Source organism: Polypterus senegalus, chromosome 5 (assembly GCF_016835505.1).
Source record: "Polypterus senegalus isolate Bchr_013 chromosome 5, ASM1683550v1, whole genome shotgun sequence".
Lineage (NCBI taxonomy): Eukaryota > Metazoa > Chordata > Cladistia > Polypteriformes > Polypteridae > Polypterus > Polypterus senegalus.
This window is the reverse complement of record NC_053158.1, coordinates 144,422,637-144,444,232: the sequence shown is the minus strand read 5'-3', so window position 1 is coordinate 144,444,232 and position 21,596 is coordinate 144,422,637. Positions and strand designations below refer to the sequence as shown.

General features: G+C 37.1%; 1 protein-coding gene across 2 annotated transcripts; it reads left to right on the top strand.

The window, feature by feature from the left end:
* The first annotated feature begins 62 nt into the window (after window positions 1–62).
* irf4a (interferon regulatory factor 4a) lies at window positions 63–21,355 on the top strand. Of its 2 annotated transcripts, none has more exons than XM_039753433.1 (9): window positions 63–186; window positions 5,342–5,541; window positions 7,637–7,823; window positions 8,232–8,323; window positions 10,535–10,670; window positions 12,413–12,520; window positions 14,868–15,236; window positions 16,987–17,099; window positions 20,513–21,355. In XM_039753433.1, the coding sequence occupies exons 2-9, from the start codon at window positions 5,344–5,346 to the stop codon at window positions 20,654–20,656; spliced, it is 1,347 nt and encodes a 448-aa protein (XP_039609367.1). In that variant the 5' UTR covers window positions 63–186; window positions 5,342–5,343; the 3' UTR covers window positions 20,657–21,355. The 2 variants fall into 2 exon arrangements, with proteins under 2 accessions (XP_039609367.1, XP_039609366.1); XM_039753432.1 differs by lacking the exon at window positions 63–186 and adding an exon at window positions 4,845–4,914.
* Window positions 21,356–21,596: the final 241 nt, after the last annotated feature.

Sequence of the window (21,596 nt, the reverse complement as noted above, 5' to 3'; positions counted from 1 at the left end):
CATGCATAAAGCTTAAAAAATATATGCACCCTGGAAAAAACAGTTTAATCAGAACGCTTCAGCCTACAGTTTGAAGACATGCAGCTGCCGCTGATGTAATGAACTCTTCTTTTTATATTGTGATTTAAAAATGCTGCTTGATACTCAAGAATCAGCAAGTAGACCACTAAACTGACAAACTGGCAGGTAGGTGAAGATATAACTTCTTAAGCTGCATACTCTACCAGTTTTCGTTCTGCTAAATCAAATAAATACACTAACATAAATCTCCATCCATCCATACTTGATCCATTTAATCTAATTTAGCATTGAGATATATCATTTTGTACATCTTTATGTGTGTAATTTATATATATATATATATATGTGTGTGTGTGTGTATGTGTATAGGTGTGTATACTGTATTTATGGATTTCTATATATGTGTGTGTGTGTATTATTGTAAGCTTTTATGTACACAATTGTGTGTATTCTTGCAGTATTATTTGGTATAAACAGTATAGATAAACCTTATATAATGTATAAATACAGTACACTGGGATGCGTGCATGTGATGCTGATATTACAATATAAAATACCAGGAGGAATGTAGTGCCATCAAAATAAAAAATGTTTTATTATTGATCAATAAAATAACCTGCGTTGTGTTAAAAACCTTATTTGTTTCACTTTAATACCGTTACCTTCCATCTTAGCAGTGCAATGTAATGACAAAAAAGTATTTGATTATGAATATGTTTAAAAAAAAACCTGCTTAAAAAGACATTGAGAAAAGTACTAACTGTACACTGATTCCGATTTCAGACTTACTGTAATCATTAAGGCAATAACCTCTAATATGTTGTCGGTAAGAAGAAACGTCTGTAATATGTCTGTAAACTATAACTTCAGGATCCGCCATTCTTTACGAATGTTTGACAAGACGCAGAATGACGCGTATTGGTCATTATTTGTCAATATGAAGTTAGCAAAGCATGAATAAGTGGAGTGGTATTTTTGCTGTATGCCTAGTGTTAACGTGAGAAAATGCTGAGGGTTACAAAGACGCAGAAGTTCTCGCGGACTAAACAGCCCCCTTAATGCTTTAGTGAGCTCCGTCGCCCTGCATACACTGCGCTGCTTGGATGATCGTAAACAGAGTCAGGTGTTTCTGCACCTTACTGTAAAAACTGGTTTGTGAGCAAAAGGAGCAGGGGAAACAAAAATTAAGTAATCATAAAAACAGAACGGACGTCACTGGCTAACCTTCAGCGAACCATGAACGATACATTATTTATAGCATTTCCCTGTTTTATTTTAACAATTCGACAAAAAAAAAAAAAAAAAACTGATAACATCCCAGGATAATACGTCTGTTGATATCGGAGATAAACTCTGGTGCCTCTAAATGGCACAGAAACGGCAAAGGGACAGGATAGAGTCATGCTCAGGACCCCCTAGCAAAGCCAGGGCTCATCTCTTTTGAAATGCGGGGGATCTTATTAATATCAATGATAAAAGATATATTACCCAAAATGAAGAAGAGTGGCAAAGAAATATGACCCCTAGTCAGTACTACGATTCTCCAGCGCACTTACAATCATTTTAATTTTACTTTTGATCAAATCTGTATGATATGCTAACTCCAGAAACAGCTATATTACAGTATAATGAATTCATTGGTTTATTATCAAAACCTTTCAATCTACTGTATGGTCTTGGGAATCGGAGAGCACTCAGAGTCCCACTTACATGGCCATTAATCCTCCAGCCCACCATACCTGCACATGTTTGACATGGCGCACTGCTGTCACACTAAACACAGGAGCCCGGGATGGCCTGTGCGCTGAAATTTCCACGCGCCCTGTAAAAAACAAACAAATAAACAACAAACAAACAAATAAACGGTCAAGTTAACTGCCACCCATCTGACTTCACTCTTTTTTGTAACAGTTGCAGTGATCACCAGTCAGTGTGTATAGCGCCATGATACCCCCTCTTTAAAACAATTCACATTACTAAAAAAGTACAATACAATGTAAATACATACCGACAGATGTTTATCTACTTATTTGCCCCTAAAACACTGAAAACCTTAACGTAACATTTGAGCAAATGTCGTCTACAAAGTGCGACAGCTTTTTCCGCATATAATGAGATACACTACCAGTAATGCTATTTTTCAAAACAGAAAGAAATCGAGTTGTGTGTTTTACGTTTTAAGCCAACCTGAAAGTTACAGTCTCACAATTTTATGCACAATTAAAGTGTCCATGAATGCTCTTTTAAAAAAACGGTAGTTTTCGAGCTGGCCAATGATGAGATCTCTTTCTATAGCATTATTTCTTTTATTTCAGTACATCACCGAGTAGAAATTGCATGATACGTATTTCCAATGTATCAGCTCAGTGCTCATGTATCACACAGACAGGTTCATATACTGTAGAGTGTCCCAGAGTTTATTAACATGACTTCCCGGCTAATGGTATTAAATACTGCGGTGCTTTGCTATAATATTTAACGTGCTTGCTGTATAAATGTGATTAATCAATTTGCAAAATCACTGGAACTCTCGGCATGCAGTATATAACATGCGATCACAGCACACTAAATTAAACAGTATGCCTGCGTATCTAAACTGTTGTTCTTTCTGTATCTGCTTTTAATTAGTACTTTCCATAATATATGATTTTCATATGATAATTTTGATTTCACTTTCTTGCTTTAACTGCAGGAAGCAGCGCCCATCAAACCATTTTTTATCCGGCATAATATAATTCAGGATCTCAAGCAGCATCGGACGCGAGTCGGGAACTGTGCACATGTACACACTTACTTCATTTTGACAGTTAATCGAGCAAACGTACGAGTACAAGTAGAAAAAAACAAACATGCAAACCGCACGCGGACATTTACCGGGCTTCAATTTGAACCCGGTCTCTTAACGACAGCGCCACCTTACGGCTGTCCAAGTCGAATTAAACGTAATTTTTTAACATTATTCATACGAGCGGCGCGTCTCTTTACTTGAAATACAATGTGACCCCTAAAAGTGCACTACTATTGCTTTTTAACTCATGAATGTATTTGTATAACTATAGGGTTTGTCCGTGATGCGTTTACTGGTACACTCTCAAAAACTTTGGTTCTCTAATGGAACTTTACAGTGTTGTGTGGTTCCTCGTTGAACTATTCCTTGACAAAGTGCCATTTAATTTTATGAAAGATTCTTTCCATACAAAATTGGTTCATGTGGCTTTTAAAAGTTCCTAATATGTGGGGAAATGCAAATCCATACTATAAAATACAAAGAATTCTGCACGTAACTTGTGTTGTTTTGTGCAGCAAGAGTTCTTTTAAAAAGTGAACTCACTGGTATTTTACAGATGTGTTATCGTCTGTTCACGGTTATGTATGGAGCCTGTTACAGATCTACGTAAATAAAGGTTCTGAAACCTTCATGCAGAAAGTTCTTTTGGGAACCAGCAATGTTTTCCCCCATGGCATCGCTCCGAATTACCAGTAGGCACCTTTATTTTTAAGAGTGTAGGTTAAACTAATATACACCATCTTAAAGATAAAAAATTAGGAGCAATAAAAGCTTTATAATATTCTTGTTTCTAATTTATGGCTCTGTGTGTTGGGTAGGGAGGTGGCCGGATCCCATTCCGACAGGGGTGGTCAAAAAGCATGAAACAGCGCTGGACGGCGCAAATCCACCGTACAAACCCACACGCCATCTCGGCCAGTTGAGAACTGCCCGTTAGCTGAATCTGCATGTTTTATAAATGTGGCGGACGATTTTGCAGTCACGGGAAAAACGTGCGATCTCCACAACGAGAGAAACGACCACTTGTGCTGCTATTCTGAAACAGTATATAGCTAAAATAAAGACATTACTTTCTTACTTTCGCGACAATTTTCAGTGTTGGCAGTGGACTTGTATATTAAGTAATATCAGGTTTAAAGTTTGGGGTTTTCAAGTCAGAAATGCCGAAAACTATGCTGGCTTTTAATTTTCGGGTCAAATTCATAACGTAATTTCTTATAAAACGGTGTTTACTAAGACTTCTTTTGTTGGGTGATGCAACACATGTAATGATACATACGAATAAAGCAACGACCTATCCTCAGATCATTATTATTATTATTAATATTATTATTATTATTGACAGTAACAGACGTTAAACACCGTTAACTTTCTCCGCTTGGTACACCTCTTGTAGGTGTTCACAATTTTTGCCACCAGAAGGTGGCGACCTAGTATTTAATGCTTTCATGTAAACTAACGGGATGATAACCTGCTCCGATGCGGAGGACATCTGTCCCTGTAAGAAACAAACTACTAAAATGTTTACTTTAAAAACACGAGTGATGATGGTTATTTTATCGTTATATCAAGCCAAGTCGCCATCATTCAGTCACGGGCTTTTTTTTCAAAGTTAGCTGAGTGTCTCCACGTGTGTTGTTTGCTAGCACCAAATCAATCGCATTACCCTGCGATATGCACCTTCACAAGACTGCACGTTACAGTGAAATCACAATTTGTTTATTTTGTACTCTTGTTATTTTATAGCGCAAAATTAACTGTCTAAATCGCACAGTGGAATATTTGTCTTTTCAAATTATATCGAACTTTCCATATTTGCTTCAGTGGTCGTGGGATTTCCCTCGGCTTACTAGCAATCGCAGTATTTAGAGCGTTTCTCTCTCTCTCTCTCTCTCTCGCCTTCATTATCATAGCTTGATTAAATTCATCGAAACGAACGCATCCAACATCCTGTTAGATACAACCTCAAATTTCGTAGAAGCTCCTCCCACCGTCACGCCTCTTTACTATGAAACTATTTAAGAAACAAAAGTTCCCTTTACTCGTTTTGTTTCGGGTGAGACTCTGACAAATTTCTGAAATCGCAAGATCCTTAAAAAGAAGAGGTAAGAATACAGCCTAAACATTTACATAAAAAGAAAGGGTGCAGAAATGACAGCGATACATAACTCCATTTGCAGAAACCGGGCTCTTCCTGATCGCTCACTGCTCACTTGCTGCCATGTGCAGATAGACGTGCTCTTGCTGTCAATGACATGATAGTCCTGGAGGCGCCTAGCGTAGCGCGGCACGCCTGCCTCCTAAATGCCGTGTAAGGCTCTTGGCACGCTGCAGTACACCTGCTGCTGGGCCCTAACTCCTACTGTTAGTGGTCCATTTTTTTTTTACTTGGAGTCTTTAAACATTTTTGACAAATATTCTTATTTTAATTTTGTTAGATAAAATATGTGTCTCTGCCTCACCTTAAGTGTTAGCAGTGACCAAAGAGTTCATCCCGACAGACGTTTTACCAGCTTCTTGTGTTGCTCGCAGAGATGAACCTGGACAGTGACCTCAGCATGTCGGTCAACTGTGGCAATGGAAAGCTGAGGCAGTGGCTCATCGAGCAAATTGACAGCGGCAAATACCCGGGACTGGTCTGGGAGAATGATGAGAAGAGCATTTTCAGGATCCCATGGAAGCATGCCGGGAAACAAGACTACAATAGGGACGAGGACGCCGCGCTCTTTAAGGTACGGAAAGATCCATCTATCTGCGTGCAATCCCGCGACCCTGAGTTGGATTTTCCTCGGGGTATTGCCGTTTGCCTCCCACATCATCAGAATCTTGTGCGTGAGGGTGCAAGGTGACTTCAGATTGGCCCAGCGTGCGAGTACGTTTGTGTGTGTGGACCCTGCAATGGGAATCCCGCCAAAGCCTTAATTTAGATTATGCAGGTGGGAGAATGTTATGTCATGTTAGCTATACATTAGACATGCATGACTCTGGTTCCTGACACTCATCTGTCAAAAGTACCAGATGCCTTCAGTTTGTAAGATGCTTGGTCCATTATAATGTGTTCATCATGAAACCTTTAAACTGTTAAGTTTAAACTTCAGCTCATATATATATATATATATATATATATATATATATATATATATATATATATATATATATATATATATATATATATATATAAACAGTATGTGCACTCTGTGCAGTAATCGTGCAGTATAATAATGTGAGAATAGGTTTATATTTAGGAGCCACTTATTTAGCACCACTCCAGCTACCACAGAAACGGACAAGGTGGTCATATTACCTTCTCAGCTCTTTTATAAAAGAACAAGGGGTCATGATATTAGCAAGAGCTGGTTGAATGTGAATTCAAACAGATTTATTACTTTTTTCTGTTATTCTGTTTTACTTTCTTTAATCCATTATTGTAGTTGCATCTTTTCTGTTGTTAAGTCAACGCACACTTTTAAAAAGTGTTTCCTATTGTGCAGTATTTTGTTTCCCTAACTTCTATATACAGTATATGAAGAATATAAGAATTTCAACAATCTGTAAATTAATGTATTTACAATACTTATTCTCTTTATATACATTATGTGTATTTATTCCAAATGTTACATAAGTTAAATTATTCTCTTTTTAATTGAGACATACAAAGTATAATAAAGTATATCCTTTGAAAAATTAGAGACATGCTGTTTGTACACTTTGACAAAAACATCAATTTCTAAAGCAGTACCTTTGCTACACCATTTCTGTGCTTGCAAGGTATAGTTGCACTGAATGCATTAATTTCTGGTAATATTCTGATGTTATTTATACCACTGAGGCATTGTTGGTTTCCTCTACCCAGTCATTAACACGTGACAGCAGTCATTGATTCAAAAAGTTCAAATAAGCTATAATGCACAGTTTAAAGGTAGTAATGGATATTTTGCTGCATACAGTAGAATGTGGCCAAACAAATATCAACAATGTAAATTTTTTTTTGGAGTAGCTCAGAAGCCTAAAAATATGCAATTAATGTTTAGATTTCAAGTAGTGATGTGTGTGCAAACTCTCACGCCGTTTAATGCACAATGTGACCTACATGTCATAGAGATGTTTTTTTGGGTGCCGCTTGTTTTCCTTTCTAGCTTATACTTTTGTAACTTATCAATACTTTGTATCAACTATATGGCTCCTTTTCACTTTTCGCCATGTGAGAGTGCAGTATACACTCCGTGTTCAAGCCTTCACCCAATTTTACATCTTTAGAATGCTGGACAAGAAATTATTTTTTTTTAATACATTTTGTTCTTGACCAGCGGCAAAAACAATGTGAAGATTGTTGACTAAAACAGAGAGTATTGTAAGGTGTTTTCACTTCATGCACTGTATGGCATGCAGCTAACCGCGTCGAGTGTCACAACATGCATGCATACTCCGAAGACTCTACACGTGAGTTCAGTAGTGCATGCTTATCTTAAAACTCCAATTTCAGGATCATTTCACATATTATTTTAATGAAACCGGAACATAATTTGCTAGGATTGGTTTAATTTCCAGCAAATCCTATCTCTCATCATTGTTTACTGTGTGCATACACTTTCTGAGTACTGTACTTCTCTCCTTTATGAATTTAACTCAGGAGATGTAGTGATACCGTTTTCAGCCACTTCAGTCACTGGTATGCTGAGGTGTAAATGAAGAATAATGCATGTGATTGTTTTTCCTCTGTCATTGTTTCGTTTTAAAGAGTAGGCGATGCAAGTCATGTTCTTGGTGTTTTACTTGGTCTACAATGACACTGACAGAAGCTAAATTCACACCATTATTATTGTGTAGGCATGGGCGCTTTTCAAAGGGAAGTACAGAGAGGGCATTGATAAACCAGATCCTCCAACATGGAAAACAAGATTAAGATGTGCCTTGAATAAAAGTAACGATTTTGAGGAGCTGGTTGAGAGAAGTCAGCTGGATATTTCTGATCCTTACAAAGTTTACAGGATTATACCAGAAGGTGCAAAGAAAGGTAAGTCCTTTCACATTTGTCTTTGTGGTTGGGTGTGCGTGACGGTGCATATTTAGTTTTAGTATGAAACGTAGATGTATTTTGGTCATCATCTTGAGTATGAATGGCAGGGTCATCGTGACACAATATGTAGTTGGCACCAATCTTTATAATGTTAAAAAACTATACTTTAAATGTGTTTCTGCATTAAAAATACTAGCACTTTGAATTGTGATATTTCCTTAGCTTGAGATATTAAGGTCAAGTTCTAATTTACTTGTAGATTATTTTCATTCAAAAGAATAGAAAGCTAATCTTAATGCAGCTTTTGGTGCTTCAAGAGAAAGCCCAACTTGAAACAGAGGCTCAGACATTTTTAAAATGTGACTGACTTTGCATGCATAATCATTTAGTTTTTTACAACGCTAGGAGCAAAGCAGCTTGGTTTGGAAGAGCAGTCCATCCACATGAACCCCATCAGCTACCCTGTCCACCCCTCCTTCACTTCTCTCCAGACTCAGGTAAGATCCTGCCTTCTAATCAAGGATGGGTCAGTATGATTATGTAATAGTTTTATTACACCGCTGTCTATTTTCAATGTGATATGAATAGACTCACTAAATTAATCAGAAAATGATTTCCACACTGCTTGGATTTTCTGAATGAAGCATTTTGCCTAAGGCAGGGAGGTTGAATCTTAAAGTAAGGGTCTATCTGAGTGCTTTAACAGTCTAAAGCGCAACACTGTTTTCCTTTTCTTTGAAGAATAAACCATATCTGATAAAGGGTCCTGTATGTAAAAATCATTTCCAAGTAAAAGGTCAGAACTACTGAATAAGCTTGAATGGTGGCAAATCTTATATTACTCATTTCCTATAACTGTTAGGTAGGCTGACATTTCCTACTGACAGCCAAACAGTGCTGCCTGTCTGATGTGAAATCCAGTGGTGATCATTAAAAGGAAGGCTATCAACTCATTTTTACTTTGAATCTCCACTCACTTCTTCCCTGTGAGGCATAATGAGAAATTACAAAAAAATTGAATAACAAAATTATATACAAAATAGTGCCAGTAGTTAGCACTACTGCCTCACATCTCTAGAGCCCAGGTCACTGGCTTTGAGGAGTTGGCACATTTTGTTTGCCATTGTGTGGGCTTTCTCCAGATACTCCACTTTTTGTCTCAGTTCACAATCATATGCAGTCTTCGTTATAGATGACTGTAAATTGGTCCGGTATGAGTTAACATAAATGTGTGTCGAGTAGGCAGAGCAGTGAAGTGGCTCCCCATCCCAATTGTTTCCGAACTGGAATATGATGTTACTGGGAACGTTTCCAGTTTTTTGCAAGCTTGAATCAGAATTTGTAGCTCAGAAAATGGATGAGTAGACCCACAAATACGGAATATTAATGAAAAATCAGAAATAACACCGATATTTAAAGATAACTGTGAATATTACTTAGTACTGTATATAACAAAGTCAATTGTGATTTATCCATCCACACATATAATCACTAAACCAGCTTGATCTAATTTCTGATTTGGGGGGAGTCACAGTCTGTCCTACTAGCTTTGTGCACAAGGCAGGATGTCATCCTAAAAGTATCACTAATCCATTGCCGGGTACACTTACTCACAGATCCACACTCATACATAGTGGGGCAGTTGACCCTGAACATATTAACTGCAATACTGCAAGACACATCTTTGGCATGTGAGAAGTAAAACTGAAAGAAATCTACATCTATGCATCAAGAAGATACAAAATTTGCCGAGATTGTGTCCAGATTGACATTTGGACTCTGTTTGCTGGTGCTGTGAAGTAGTAGTTATAATCATTGTAGCACCAGACTTACTAAATATGATTTATCTGCAACAAAATTTGTGGATGTTGTGTGGTGTAACATTCATTAATAATGCTCATCATGCAGTATTTCATTTCACACTTAAACGAAACCTTAAAAATCTTGCACTAGGAGAACAGGTTTAAAATAAAAAATGGTTAGTAGATACGCTACTGGGGCTGAGTCCATCATTGGTCTATACGTGGGAATGAAACACAGAAAAAATACAGTCACTGATGCTTCTGTAAATAATACTCCTGAACCACAATATGAAGAAGGAGTCTGATGTGCACCCAAAAACTTCAAAGTTTCTATGAATGGCATTCATCTTTTGTTTATTCTTTTACTTGCTGGTTTGACACCATTTTCCTACGTGCACCTTTTCAGTCCTCCATATAATGGCCACACTGTGTGATGACTGTATAACCACTTGCCTTTTTGTCCAGTAATGTCGAGCTTACAGTAGTTATGTAATAGGAACATAAACAGGAAGACATGAAGTATATAAACAGAATGGATTGATATATACCCATCTGTAGTGTTACCTGTAATTGGTATAATAAGAGTACACAAGTATCATATTTAAGACGTGTGGTATGTAGAAGATTCAGCCAAGAAGCAACAGTGACACCCTAAGTTAAAGATAGTTATAGAGATCAGTAAATTGCACAGAAGTAAGAATAAACACTTGCTTACCTTAATTTGACTGTTACTTTACAATAATGTGGTCGGAAACATTACTTCTAGTGGTATGTTACTAATCTCAGCAAAGAGAACGCCTGCTCAGACTCCTCACATTCTGCTCAGATATCAAAAATAAGTCATGAAGCTTTCACTTCATCAAACTAATAAATGTGCAGACAGTCATTTTATTGTCATACTTTCAGGTGCCCAATTACATGGTTCCACATGAACGCAACTGGAGAGAGTATGTCCCAGAGCAGCCACATCCAGAAATTCCTTACAGTCCGTGCTCATACCCAACACGAAATCATCCTTGGCAAGGAGGGGCATGCGAAAATGGTGAGCCTTGTTTTACTTATTTCTGAAGCACCTACTCTGTATGTGATTGTTGAGCTTATGTTTCCTCCAAGTCGGGGAGAGCATAGGTAAAATACAACACTAGGCATACTATTTCAGCAATCAGAGCAAATTTATTTTAAATGACTTGCTCAAGATTCCACAAATGTTTGGATTTTAGACTCTGTTATGGTCAATATACTATGGTTTGAAAATGGTCAGTTTGAAGTTTACTTCTTTTTCTCGTGACTGCTTGTGTTTGTCACTTGCTTTCCCCATATCTCAAAGATGTGCAGGTTGGACTGATTGGTTACTCTTAATTGACCCCATACTAGTAAGTATGCACTTTGATGGACTACTACTGGATTCAGGATTGGTTCTTGCCTTGTGATGATAGGCCCTAAAAACAGAATAGAAGCATTCTGTAAAAAAAGATGGTTAGAAATTTGAGGATTGGTTGATTAATTCATTTATAGTTTTTGACTGTCTAAACCCTGGGCCAGAACATTTTTAACTGTTGCACATTCAAAACATAAGACACCATGATAGGACACTTATTTCTCACTAATGCCTCACAGCTCCAGAGCCGTGGGTCTTTGTAGAGTTGATGTGTTTTCTCTACAAGTAAGTGTGAGTTTATGTGTGAGGGTGCCATTTGATACTTTGGCTACTCATTCAGATTTGGTTCCTGGCTTGTGAGACAGTACCAATAAAAACCTTTGACAGCGATCACACTTAACTAAGGCATTTTACAAGTTTAGATATGCAGTAATCCTGTTGAAATGCATGTTGTTACTGCTGGAGCACAGTAAAAGTAAGTGACTTACTCCGGTTTACATTGAGGGTAAGAAGAAGGAACTAAACTTGCACACTTTGTGTTCAGTAATTCTGGCACATTGCTTGTGTGACTGCCTGACTACATAACTATGTGCTAGTTAAAAGAGGTTCAGAAAACTCATAGCTGGGTGCACGGTTGTCTAGTTTTGAATAGGGTTGCAGCCAATGCCTTTTCTCATTATGTACATACTAAATTAAGATCCTAATTAGCAGAAATTCCTTTATTGATTTTCTGACCCATTTAACCAGTTTTTGGTCAAATGGCCAAAGCCTTTCCTTGCACAAAAGTGCATGAGGCAGGAACCCATCTTGGATGGAATGGCAGAACAGAAATAATTAATGTGATTTATATCTGTAAAGTGGATAGAGCAAGTAGTGATCTAATTCTTTTTAATATCTCTGAAAACCTTTAATGGAAAATTATTACTGTGTATTTATCCTTTGATTTAATCTAAGGCAGCTTGCAAGTATAGGATTCAATGCAGTTATTTACATACGTTTTTGAGAGACAGGCAGGAACTGAAACAACAAATTTTAGATTTTAGGTCCAGTGCTTTAGCCACTACACAACATTGTTTGGATGGGTGCCTAGCTTTCTGTTATTTTCCATCAAGTCAATATAAACTGGGCGTTTGTTAGGATTGTCATCTTTTATGTTTATCAAAAAATGTGCTGTGTTGCCAAATAGGTAGGCAGAACTTGAAATGAAGAACATTGCAGGTCACTTTTGGATTTGCCCTTGAGTGCTTTATGAGAGGAATCTATGCTGCCTAATACTATCTGGTCCTCTATTGTTGCCTGTAAACTCATGTAGCTTACCATCCTGTGAACATTATAAAAATACCATTGACTATGAAAAAGATTTTAAAGTGCTAATACATTTCACTTTTGTCCCCATGTTGTTACAGGATATCAGATCACAGGATCCTTTTATGCCTGTCCATCAAGCGAGTCTCAAACACAGGGGCTGTCATTGGACCCTGCCATGAGATCTGCGGAAGCTCTCGCACTTACAGGTGAGTCAGTATTATTCTGCATCATTTATTGCAGCTCCAGCCCATAATGTTAAATTCTAAAGTCACTTTTCTACACTTTGAGCTTTACATTTTTCTGATTAAAAGAATGTTTTCACCGATGGCTTTGAATAAAACACATATCTCAGCGCAGATCAATGAGCACTTATCTTACAACTGTCTTACTGCTTTACATGTTCCTTGGCTGTTTACTTTCTGTGCATCATTTTAATCTGCTGTTCACTTGGTGTTTCCCATGAATCACTTTAACTGCTTTCCATCTTGATTCTGTTTTAGTTCACCAGCAGCCAAAACACTGTGTTTATCGTATGAACTCTTCCTAAGATTCTGTTGACATTTGTTGATTTTCTCATTTATTTTCTTTCCTATCATTGAACCACATATCGCTCTACTTCAGGTTTCTATTTTATCAAAGTTTCTTAAGCTCTTTGCTCATACGCATAGTTAATAATTATGTTGCCCACATTAAGCACATGTTGGCTGTTTAATTGCAGTGCTGCATATCTGTAGACTCCAGAAGTGAACAAAAACTGGAAATGAGATGCATATAGGAATTCAATGGAAATCTCATTATATAGGGTTGTGAACAAAAGTGCTGACTTTATCCTGCTGTTTTTGTGCTGGCTGGTGTGTATGTGTGTGAAATTCTACTTTTGTTCGTCTCTCAGAAACAGCATTAGGATCACTGTCTGTCATTTACTCTGATAATATTGCCTGCTAGCGAATACAGATTTTAAAATAAAGTGTTAGTTATGGGCAACTGAAATGAGAGGTTTCTGTTTTATTCATTCATTTTCTGAACCCTCTACACATTGGTTGTGGTCTATTTGGGCTGCAGTAGTTCGGATTTGACCCCATGGAAAGGTACCAGAAAACACATTCATACAGAGGCACTTCAGCCACACAGTTCAACTCAACAGTCCTTAACCTGGAGAACCAGGGTGAAAACTTAAGTAAACTCAAAGAAAACAACACTGGGAGCTAGTGCTGTTAAACTTCACAGTTACATGCTGCCATCGCTAATCACATGAAATATAACAAATAGAAAAGAATATTACAAGGGTGAACATTGAAGGTTCAATGACATGAAATGTTTTTGTGTGTGCTCAACTAATTGCGCTAATGTTAAATCTAGTTTAAGTATTTGCGGTTGCTTTTTTCATAAACATTGTATTTTCTCTGTGTAATTCTTACAACTTTTACCTTCTTCTTTAAGTTTGCCAAAGGAAAACACTTAACAATTCAGTATTTGCTCTGATTCACTTTGAGTGTCAGTGGAGTGTAAGTGAAACAGCCATTTCTACACAGTATTTATCAAATATAGTAGAGCAGCATGTCCCAGTTCAGATTTCTAGATCAAGTCCAGTAATGATATAAAACCTGTGCCCAAATCATTTATCTTTTTAAAATCTGCATTACCTCCAAAGGCATGCCTATAATGTCTTTGGGCTGCCTTCATTTTTCATTTATCCCCATCTCTAAGATGTGTGTGTATCTTTCATTTTCTTTCCCTTCTTTCATAAATGTGTCTACTCTGACAGTAGCACACACCAGCTGAGATGACCCCAACTATTTTCTGATCCAATTTTTTCCAGTATTGTGTCACAAGGAACCACAGCCAGTTTAAACTGCAGCACATACAAAAGACAACCTAATCCTGGACAAAATACCAGAATACCACACTCATTCACACCTGTACTTAGTCACAGAGAGCACATTTAGAGTCACTAAATAATCCATATGTGTGTCTTTAAGGTGTGAGAGGAAACAGAGAAAATATATCTGGATATCCAGATAATGTGAAAACCCTACATAGACCAGGTCCTGCTGGAAATCCATCACTGTGCCACCATGAAGGGACTCATGTTGAATATATTTCATTTAATAATCATTTTATTGATGAGTGGCACAGTGATTAATAATGCTCTTTCATAGTTTATTAGTGAGTAGTTTGCGTGTTCTCATCATATCTGTGTGTGTTATTCTCTGAGATTCTTGTTTTCCCAAAATCACAAATGTATGTGTATTAGTTCAGTTTATAATTCTAAATTGCCTCCAGTATGTGTGAATGTAGGTGCTGTTGTATACATGACTTTGCCCAGTGTTGGGCTGGCATCCTATCTAGGGATATGCTGATCACTTAAGTAACAGTCTCTAGGTTTTCACCCAACTAGATTAAGCAGTTGTCAGATACATGAATTGCATTTCAATGACAGCTTAATATGTGGTTCTGATATTTTTGACTAACACAGGGAGGAGTCAGTTTCTCTGATCACAAACAAGTGACCCCTTGTCTACTCTTCATTTATTCAATTCTTTCTCCCCACAGACTGTCGTATACACATTTGTTTGTACTACAGAGAGATGATGGTCAAAGAGATGACAACAACAAGTCCCGATGGCTGCAGAATATCCTCGTGCTCAAGTGCCGATGACAAACTCTTTCTGCATAGCTCTATGGACCTTGTGCTTTTTCCCTACCCTTTTCCAACTTCCCAAAGAAAAGGGATGGAGAAGCTCCCAAACCACCTGGAAAGAGGGGTATTGTTATGGATGACCCCTGATGGACTGTATGCCAAGAGACTCTGTCAGAGTCGTATTTATTGGGAAGGACCTCTTGCACCCTACAGTGACCGACCTAATAAGCTTGAAAAAGAACAGATCTGCAAGCTGTTTGACACCCAACAGTTTCTGAGTGGTAAGGTCTAGTATAATGGAATCCATCCATCCAGCTATATCCTAACTATAGGGTCACAGGGGTCTGCTGCAGCCAATTCCAGGGCGCAAGCCAGGAAACAAACCCTGGGCAGGGCACCAGACAACACACCAAGCACAATTTAAGATCACCAAAGCACCTAACCTGCATGTCTTTGGACTGTGGGAGGAAACCGGAGTACCCGGAAGAAACCCACGCAGACACGGGGAGAACATGCAAACTCCACACAGGGAAACAAACCTTGGGCAGGGCGCCAGACAACACACACACACACACACACACCAAACACAATTTAAGATCACCAGTGCACCTAACCTGCATGTCTTTGGACTGTGGGAGGAAACCCACGCAGACATGGGGAGAACATGCAAACTCCACGCAGGGAGGACCCGGGAAGCGAACCTGGGTCTCCTAACTGTGAGGCAGCAGCGCTACCCACTGTGCCACCATGCCACACAATAATGGAATTATTTAATAAAATAATCAGCAGTGTTATTTGCCCTCCTGGTAGCCAGTTATATGCAAACTAACAAATGAAGCCTGCATGCGGCTTTCTATCAGAAAGTGAACTGCATCACTGCCTATGGTTTACCCAAACATTTAATGCCATGTTGTGGAATCAAAGAGAACATTAGTAAAGAGATAAAATCAACAAAGAGGAATATTTAATTCATTGTTGCTAGATCATTGCAAGTTCCATTTGTCTTAAAAAGCAATTAAAGGTATAAAGTACTGTACATCACCCTTGTGAGTTATGTTATTATGAGGAGGAGAAATACAAATGACCAGCAGGCATAATGTAAATAACCATGGATTCATTCATTTTTGTACCTGAAATAATTACTATAAATACGTTTAAGTACCTAATAGAAAACTCCACTTAAGTAACTAATCAGCTCCAGATACAGCAACTTAGAAAGTGTATGTATACTGTAACAAGTGCATTTAGGGGCATAGTTAACTGATTTGAAAGTTGATTCATTTGTTTAGTTAAGAGCTCTGTTGAAATTGCTGGCTACTTCATACCTTGATGGAGACTAAGTGTGAAGCTTTGCCAGTAAATTATGATGTCAAAGAAATACTGAATCATTATAATCTGAATATAATGCAATTGTAATGATGTTTTCAGTGAAACATAAATACTAAGTACATATTTGTTAATTCTAGGCTTACTTGATTCCTTTCCTGTTTTATATATTTAGAAGGGAATGTCTTTTTTTTTTTACTTACCTCAATCGGTAGGAAAAGTGGGTTGATGTACAACCAGCTTTCACATGCAGGCCTCTCCAGGCTTTTGATTAACTTGTACTGGAGATCCATTTTTTTGTTTGCAATGGCTGATGGACATGGAAGTTGAAGTAACATCTCACAAGATACATTTGAAACAGTAATCTAATCCAAAATTGAACTTGCACAGAATCTCTGTTTTAAGATAGACAAGATCGCAAATTCACCAGTGGATTTAAATAGTAGATTTTGAAATGTATATTAGAGATATCACAATGAAAATGAAACATTCCAGGCAAATTTCCTTAAAGAATCTCAAATTGGTCCACCGAGAGCTGAGTTATTTCATATAGACGGACAGACATTACAATGTCCAGAAGGATTGTCAACCTGTAATTGTGAATGATTTAACTTAACAAAAATTATTCATCAGAATCCCACTGATTGACAAAATCTGTGAAAACAGAAAAATCAACTCTTTAATGTTGACTCGTTTTTTCTACAGAACTTCAGGCCTATGCACATGATGGACGTTTGGTTCCTCGCTTCCAGATTGTGTTGTGCTTCGGAGATGAATTCCCTGACCCACAAAGACAGAAGAAGCTTATCACAGCACATGTATGTTATTTTTTCTCTTCTGTTAAAAGCATCTTTGTAACTTATATCTACATTTTGCATCAGTGATCAACATGGTCATGCAGTGGTTAGCAATTCTGCCTCATGTTATCTATGATATGTTGCATATACCTCCTTTGAACTGAGATTTTACATTTTAAAAGACTTTTTTTTACAACAAAGCCGTTACTTTTTATGAAAGTAATGTGAATGAAATACAGAAAACATGGCTAAACAAAACATGTTAAAGCAAGGAGAAACGTTACATATTAATGAAGTAAAACCATTAAAACAAGTAAAAAAAAGCATACTTGTACCATGCAATATACAGTATGGTGCCACATTATGCACAATTCCTCACAAAAAGTCCAAAAGCAGCACCCATAGGTTGGTATTAGCTGTTGCAGATAGCGATTAAGATGGACATATCTAATTTGGATATCTGTAGCTTTGGTGGGAAAGTATTCACAAGCTCTTCAGAAGCAGTGGTCACCTCATTACAAGGCACAAAACGTAAAGCTAACATCATTTTAGGGTACATGCAAAGCTTTTTATTATTCTTATAAGTGATCACTAAATTTCAATCCTGCACTTTGCCCCACAGCAACTCAAAAATGGAAAGAACAATCCATTACCTGTGTGCAGTTTTTGCTGTGACTATTTTTATGTGCACAATTGTCAGCATGCTTTTTGTTTTAAACACTTTTGTCGGTATAGCCGTTGAGTCTTGTGTTTGACTCCCTGCCTGGCGACTCTCTGTTTGGTGTTTTGCATGCTGTCTCATTTTGTGCTTGTGTCTTCTCCATGTTTCTCTAACATCCAAAATCAGGGTATGTGAGGTTAACAAGTGACTCTAAAGTTGTCCACTGTAAAAAGAGCCATTTGATTGTCAGCCCATCTATGATTCATTTTTGTCTTATACCCGATAAGGGGGCATTGTAACCACATAGCTCAATCATGTCAACTGGCTCCTCTTGATGCAGAGAAAAAGTGGTTCTTCTCCTAGGTTCACCTTTTACCCTGTCACGGAGAACGGGCCCAGCAACAATGTTTAGGAATCTTAGTTTGGTCTATTGTACTCAGAATCTCATTATTTTATTCACTACCAAGTGCTCGTAACCATTGGTGAGGACAGTAATGCAGACTGAGTGGTCAGTTGATAGCTTTGTACTTGAACATTCAGTAAAACATTTGTTAAACTACTGCTACTGTACTGATTCATTGTCTCAGGCTCACCTCTGCACATACTAAGGAACAAAAGTCCAGGCTGCTTGAACTCCTCTTGGGGCAGCTGCTTGCAAAAAGGACCATGGCTTCATATTTGGAGAAGATAATATACATTTGAAGCACATCACACAGTGCCTGATGAGGCCAAGAGGGCAACATCATCAGCAGACAGCAGGAACGCAACTGTTAGGTCCCCAAACTCTGCAAACCTCAACTGCTCCTAGATATTCTCACCATGAAAATAATGAACAGTAGAGGAGAGAAGATTTACCATTCAGTAGAATAAAACACCACACTGAATGGGTTCAACTGAATACCAAGTGTCCTTGAGTCAATACAGGGTCTGCATAGTATGCTGTAGAAGCAACTGTGAAATCCCATAATCTTATCTTTTTTAATTAACTATTAACATGCATTATAAAATAACCTTCAACTTATTTTGTATCTTTTGATACAGAAGATCAGCTCAAGCACTCCACAAGTACAGGTGCATATTTCACTTTTTACATACATTTCTGACATGCCATAAGTGATCTTATGTTATTACGCAGATTGATAATTACACTTTAACAATAAATGATTTAAAACTCCTTGATTCAATGTTGTATTAATGGCTGAATATGGAACCAATGCTACTGCATTAAATACTACTCAGTCATTCTTTCTTTTATCTCATACTTATATTAAACAAAAAGTACCTTTCATGGATTTGTTCTGGTATATTAGTCCTGTTGTAAATTAACAATTCCACACGAGGCGGAAAACATTCATTATTATTTATTTTAAGGCACTTCTTTTTCAATCATTCATTTTTTTAAACGTTTATAAATGAAAGAATAATCTTGGTAAAGAAATCAGAAACAATACTTCAAAATCCATTTTCTTTGCTTAGCTGTTGAACTTTTCTTGACTCCCCTGTTTCAGCTACACTCTGAAGAGAACCTCATATTTAAACGAGACTTGATCTTTTTCCTTGTTTTTATAACATAAGCAGTGTTTCACTTAATATGAACAACTTCCCCACTCATCAAAAACATGAACATTACTAATATTTGTTCTCCATACAACTCCAAATTATTTACTTTCTTCTTCACATCATGTTTGATTTTTTGATTTGATATACTTTGTTACTCCCTGAGAAGAATTTGTCTTTTTACATGACCTTTCGGGTTCAGAGTGCAGAGTCAGCCATTGTACTGCACCCCTTAAGTAATTTTCAGGCTAAGGGCCTTGCTGAAAGGCTCAACTGAGTTGGATCCCTTCTGGCAGTAATGGGATATGAACAGGTAATCTTCCAGATACCAGCTCAGATCCTTATCCACACAACATAATGCATATTTCAAAATACAATACAGTATAGAGTTCTGTTACTTGGGCAGTATATATGTGTGACAATGTCTTTCTTTGTCTCCATTGGTATTTCTTATGGTACTTGGTTTTCGTTCCAAATCTAAAAGACATGTACCAGTCGTTGATTAGTGACTTTACATTGACGATGTATGTGCGAGAGTGTGCATGTACTTGAATGAGCTTTGTGAGGGACACTTGGGTAGCTTCCTTCCTTGTGCCTGATAATGATGTGTTAGTCTCTAGATCTCCACAAAGCTGTAATGGAAAAGTGCATTTCAGAAATAGATAAAGCATTACTATTGTTATTAATAAAAGTGATGGCAAAGTACATATATGCATATTTTAAAAAAAATCTTGTTTGCACCGAAGTAAGCTATAAACAGATTCTCGAACGTTTACTGCAATATGTCTTGTTTATAGTTTTTATATGTAATAGAAAGTAATATTTTGGTTTGTTCATTCAAATTTGTATGAATGAATTTTGTGTCTATGATCTAGATCAGCTGTGTTCTTTTCAAACATTTATTGAATTGGACAGCACAACATTTAACATTAGCCTTGTAGCCAGGCAAAAGCCACACTGAAAATGTAGATCTCTGAAAATAGCGAAACCTTAAGGGTGGGTGAATTAAGGCAACTCACATACACTGTATAATCAAAATGCTAGCCCTCAGTGTGATGTGAGAAAGTGGACTCAGCGTTTTTCTGTACTAGATGGAATTAACTAAATAATACAAGACAATAAAATGCCTACCTTTTAGTGATTTGGTAATTTGACTTTGTCAATAGGTAAAGGATATTATTTGTCTAACCTTTCTTCTAATCGATTCATTTTACAGGTAGAGCCCCTTTTTGCCAAGCAGTTGTTTTATTTCGCTCAGCACAACAGCAGTCCTTTTATTCGAGGATATGAATTACCCGAACACATTGCTAGCCCCGAGAACTACCAAAGATCCATTCACCATCCTTCGATTCAGGAATGAAGGCATGACTAAGATTGTTTTAGAAAAGATCTGGTAGAACACCAATGGATACTCAAGGTTCCAAAATTTCTGTGGAGGATTCAAAATTGTGTCTTAAGATAAAAGGGAAGTTACATGAACAATGGGAACTGAAGCCAATTTCTGTTGAAGGTGGCGTGGAAAGGAAAATTAATGAACAATGAAAACTGACAGAGACAAACTAAAAAGTACTTTTCCGCAAATGATTTTTGTAAATCTACAATATTTGTTCCTCAAAACTGAAGAAAAATGTTTATATTCTCTCATAAAGAGACATGGAGAAAACTAAATATAGGGTATACTACCCTGCTCTTATTCATTCATTATTTTTGTATTTTTTTAATCAATATTTTATTATTATCTTTTTTCTCAGGGAAACATAAACCTACTGTAATTTGTACATTATAGAAATGCTGAAAAGATGTAACAATTATCATGGAAAACAAATTAGTATTATATTAGAGTCACAAAGGATTCAGAATTTATTGCTTTCATTTATTAAACTTCCCAAACATTTTAATCACTGATGGACATTTGCTACAATGCTTAAATTGAAATCTATACAGTCCACAAACAGATGAAGAGTGCTATAAGAAAAGACTCTCTGGTTTGCTTTTTTTTTTCTTTGTACCTTTAAGCAATTATTTGCTGTTTTTTGTTTCTGGATTATGGATTGATTTTGATATATTCACAAAGAAAAACACAAAAAGGGAATAAAATATACCTATTTTTGGTATTTTTGATAATACATTTTTAAGTGTTTTTGACTCTTTTATAGTAGAGAATCAAAGAAATATTTAAATATTATTAGGTGTACCTACTTGTTCATATAATGAGTTGTTATGCCCTCCCGAATGGTTCATTTCTACATCACATGTATTAACATTTGCAAGCGTCTGTGTAGATGTGGTTCATTATTTTT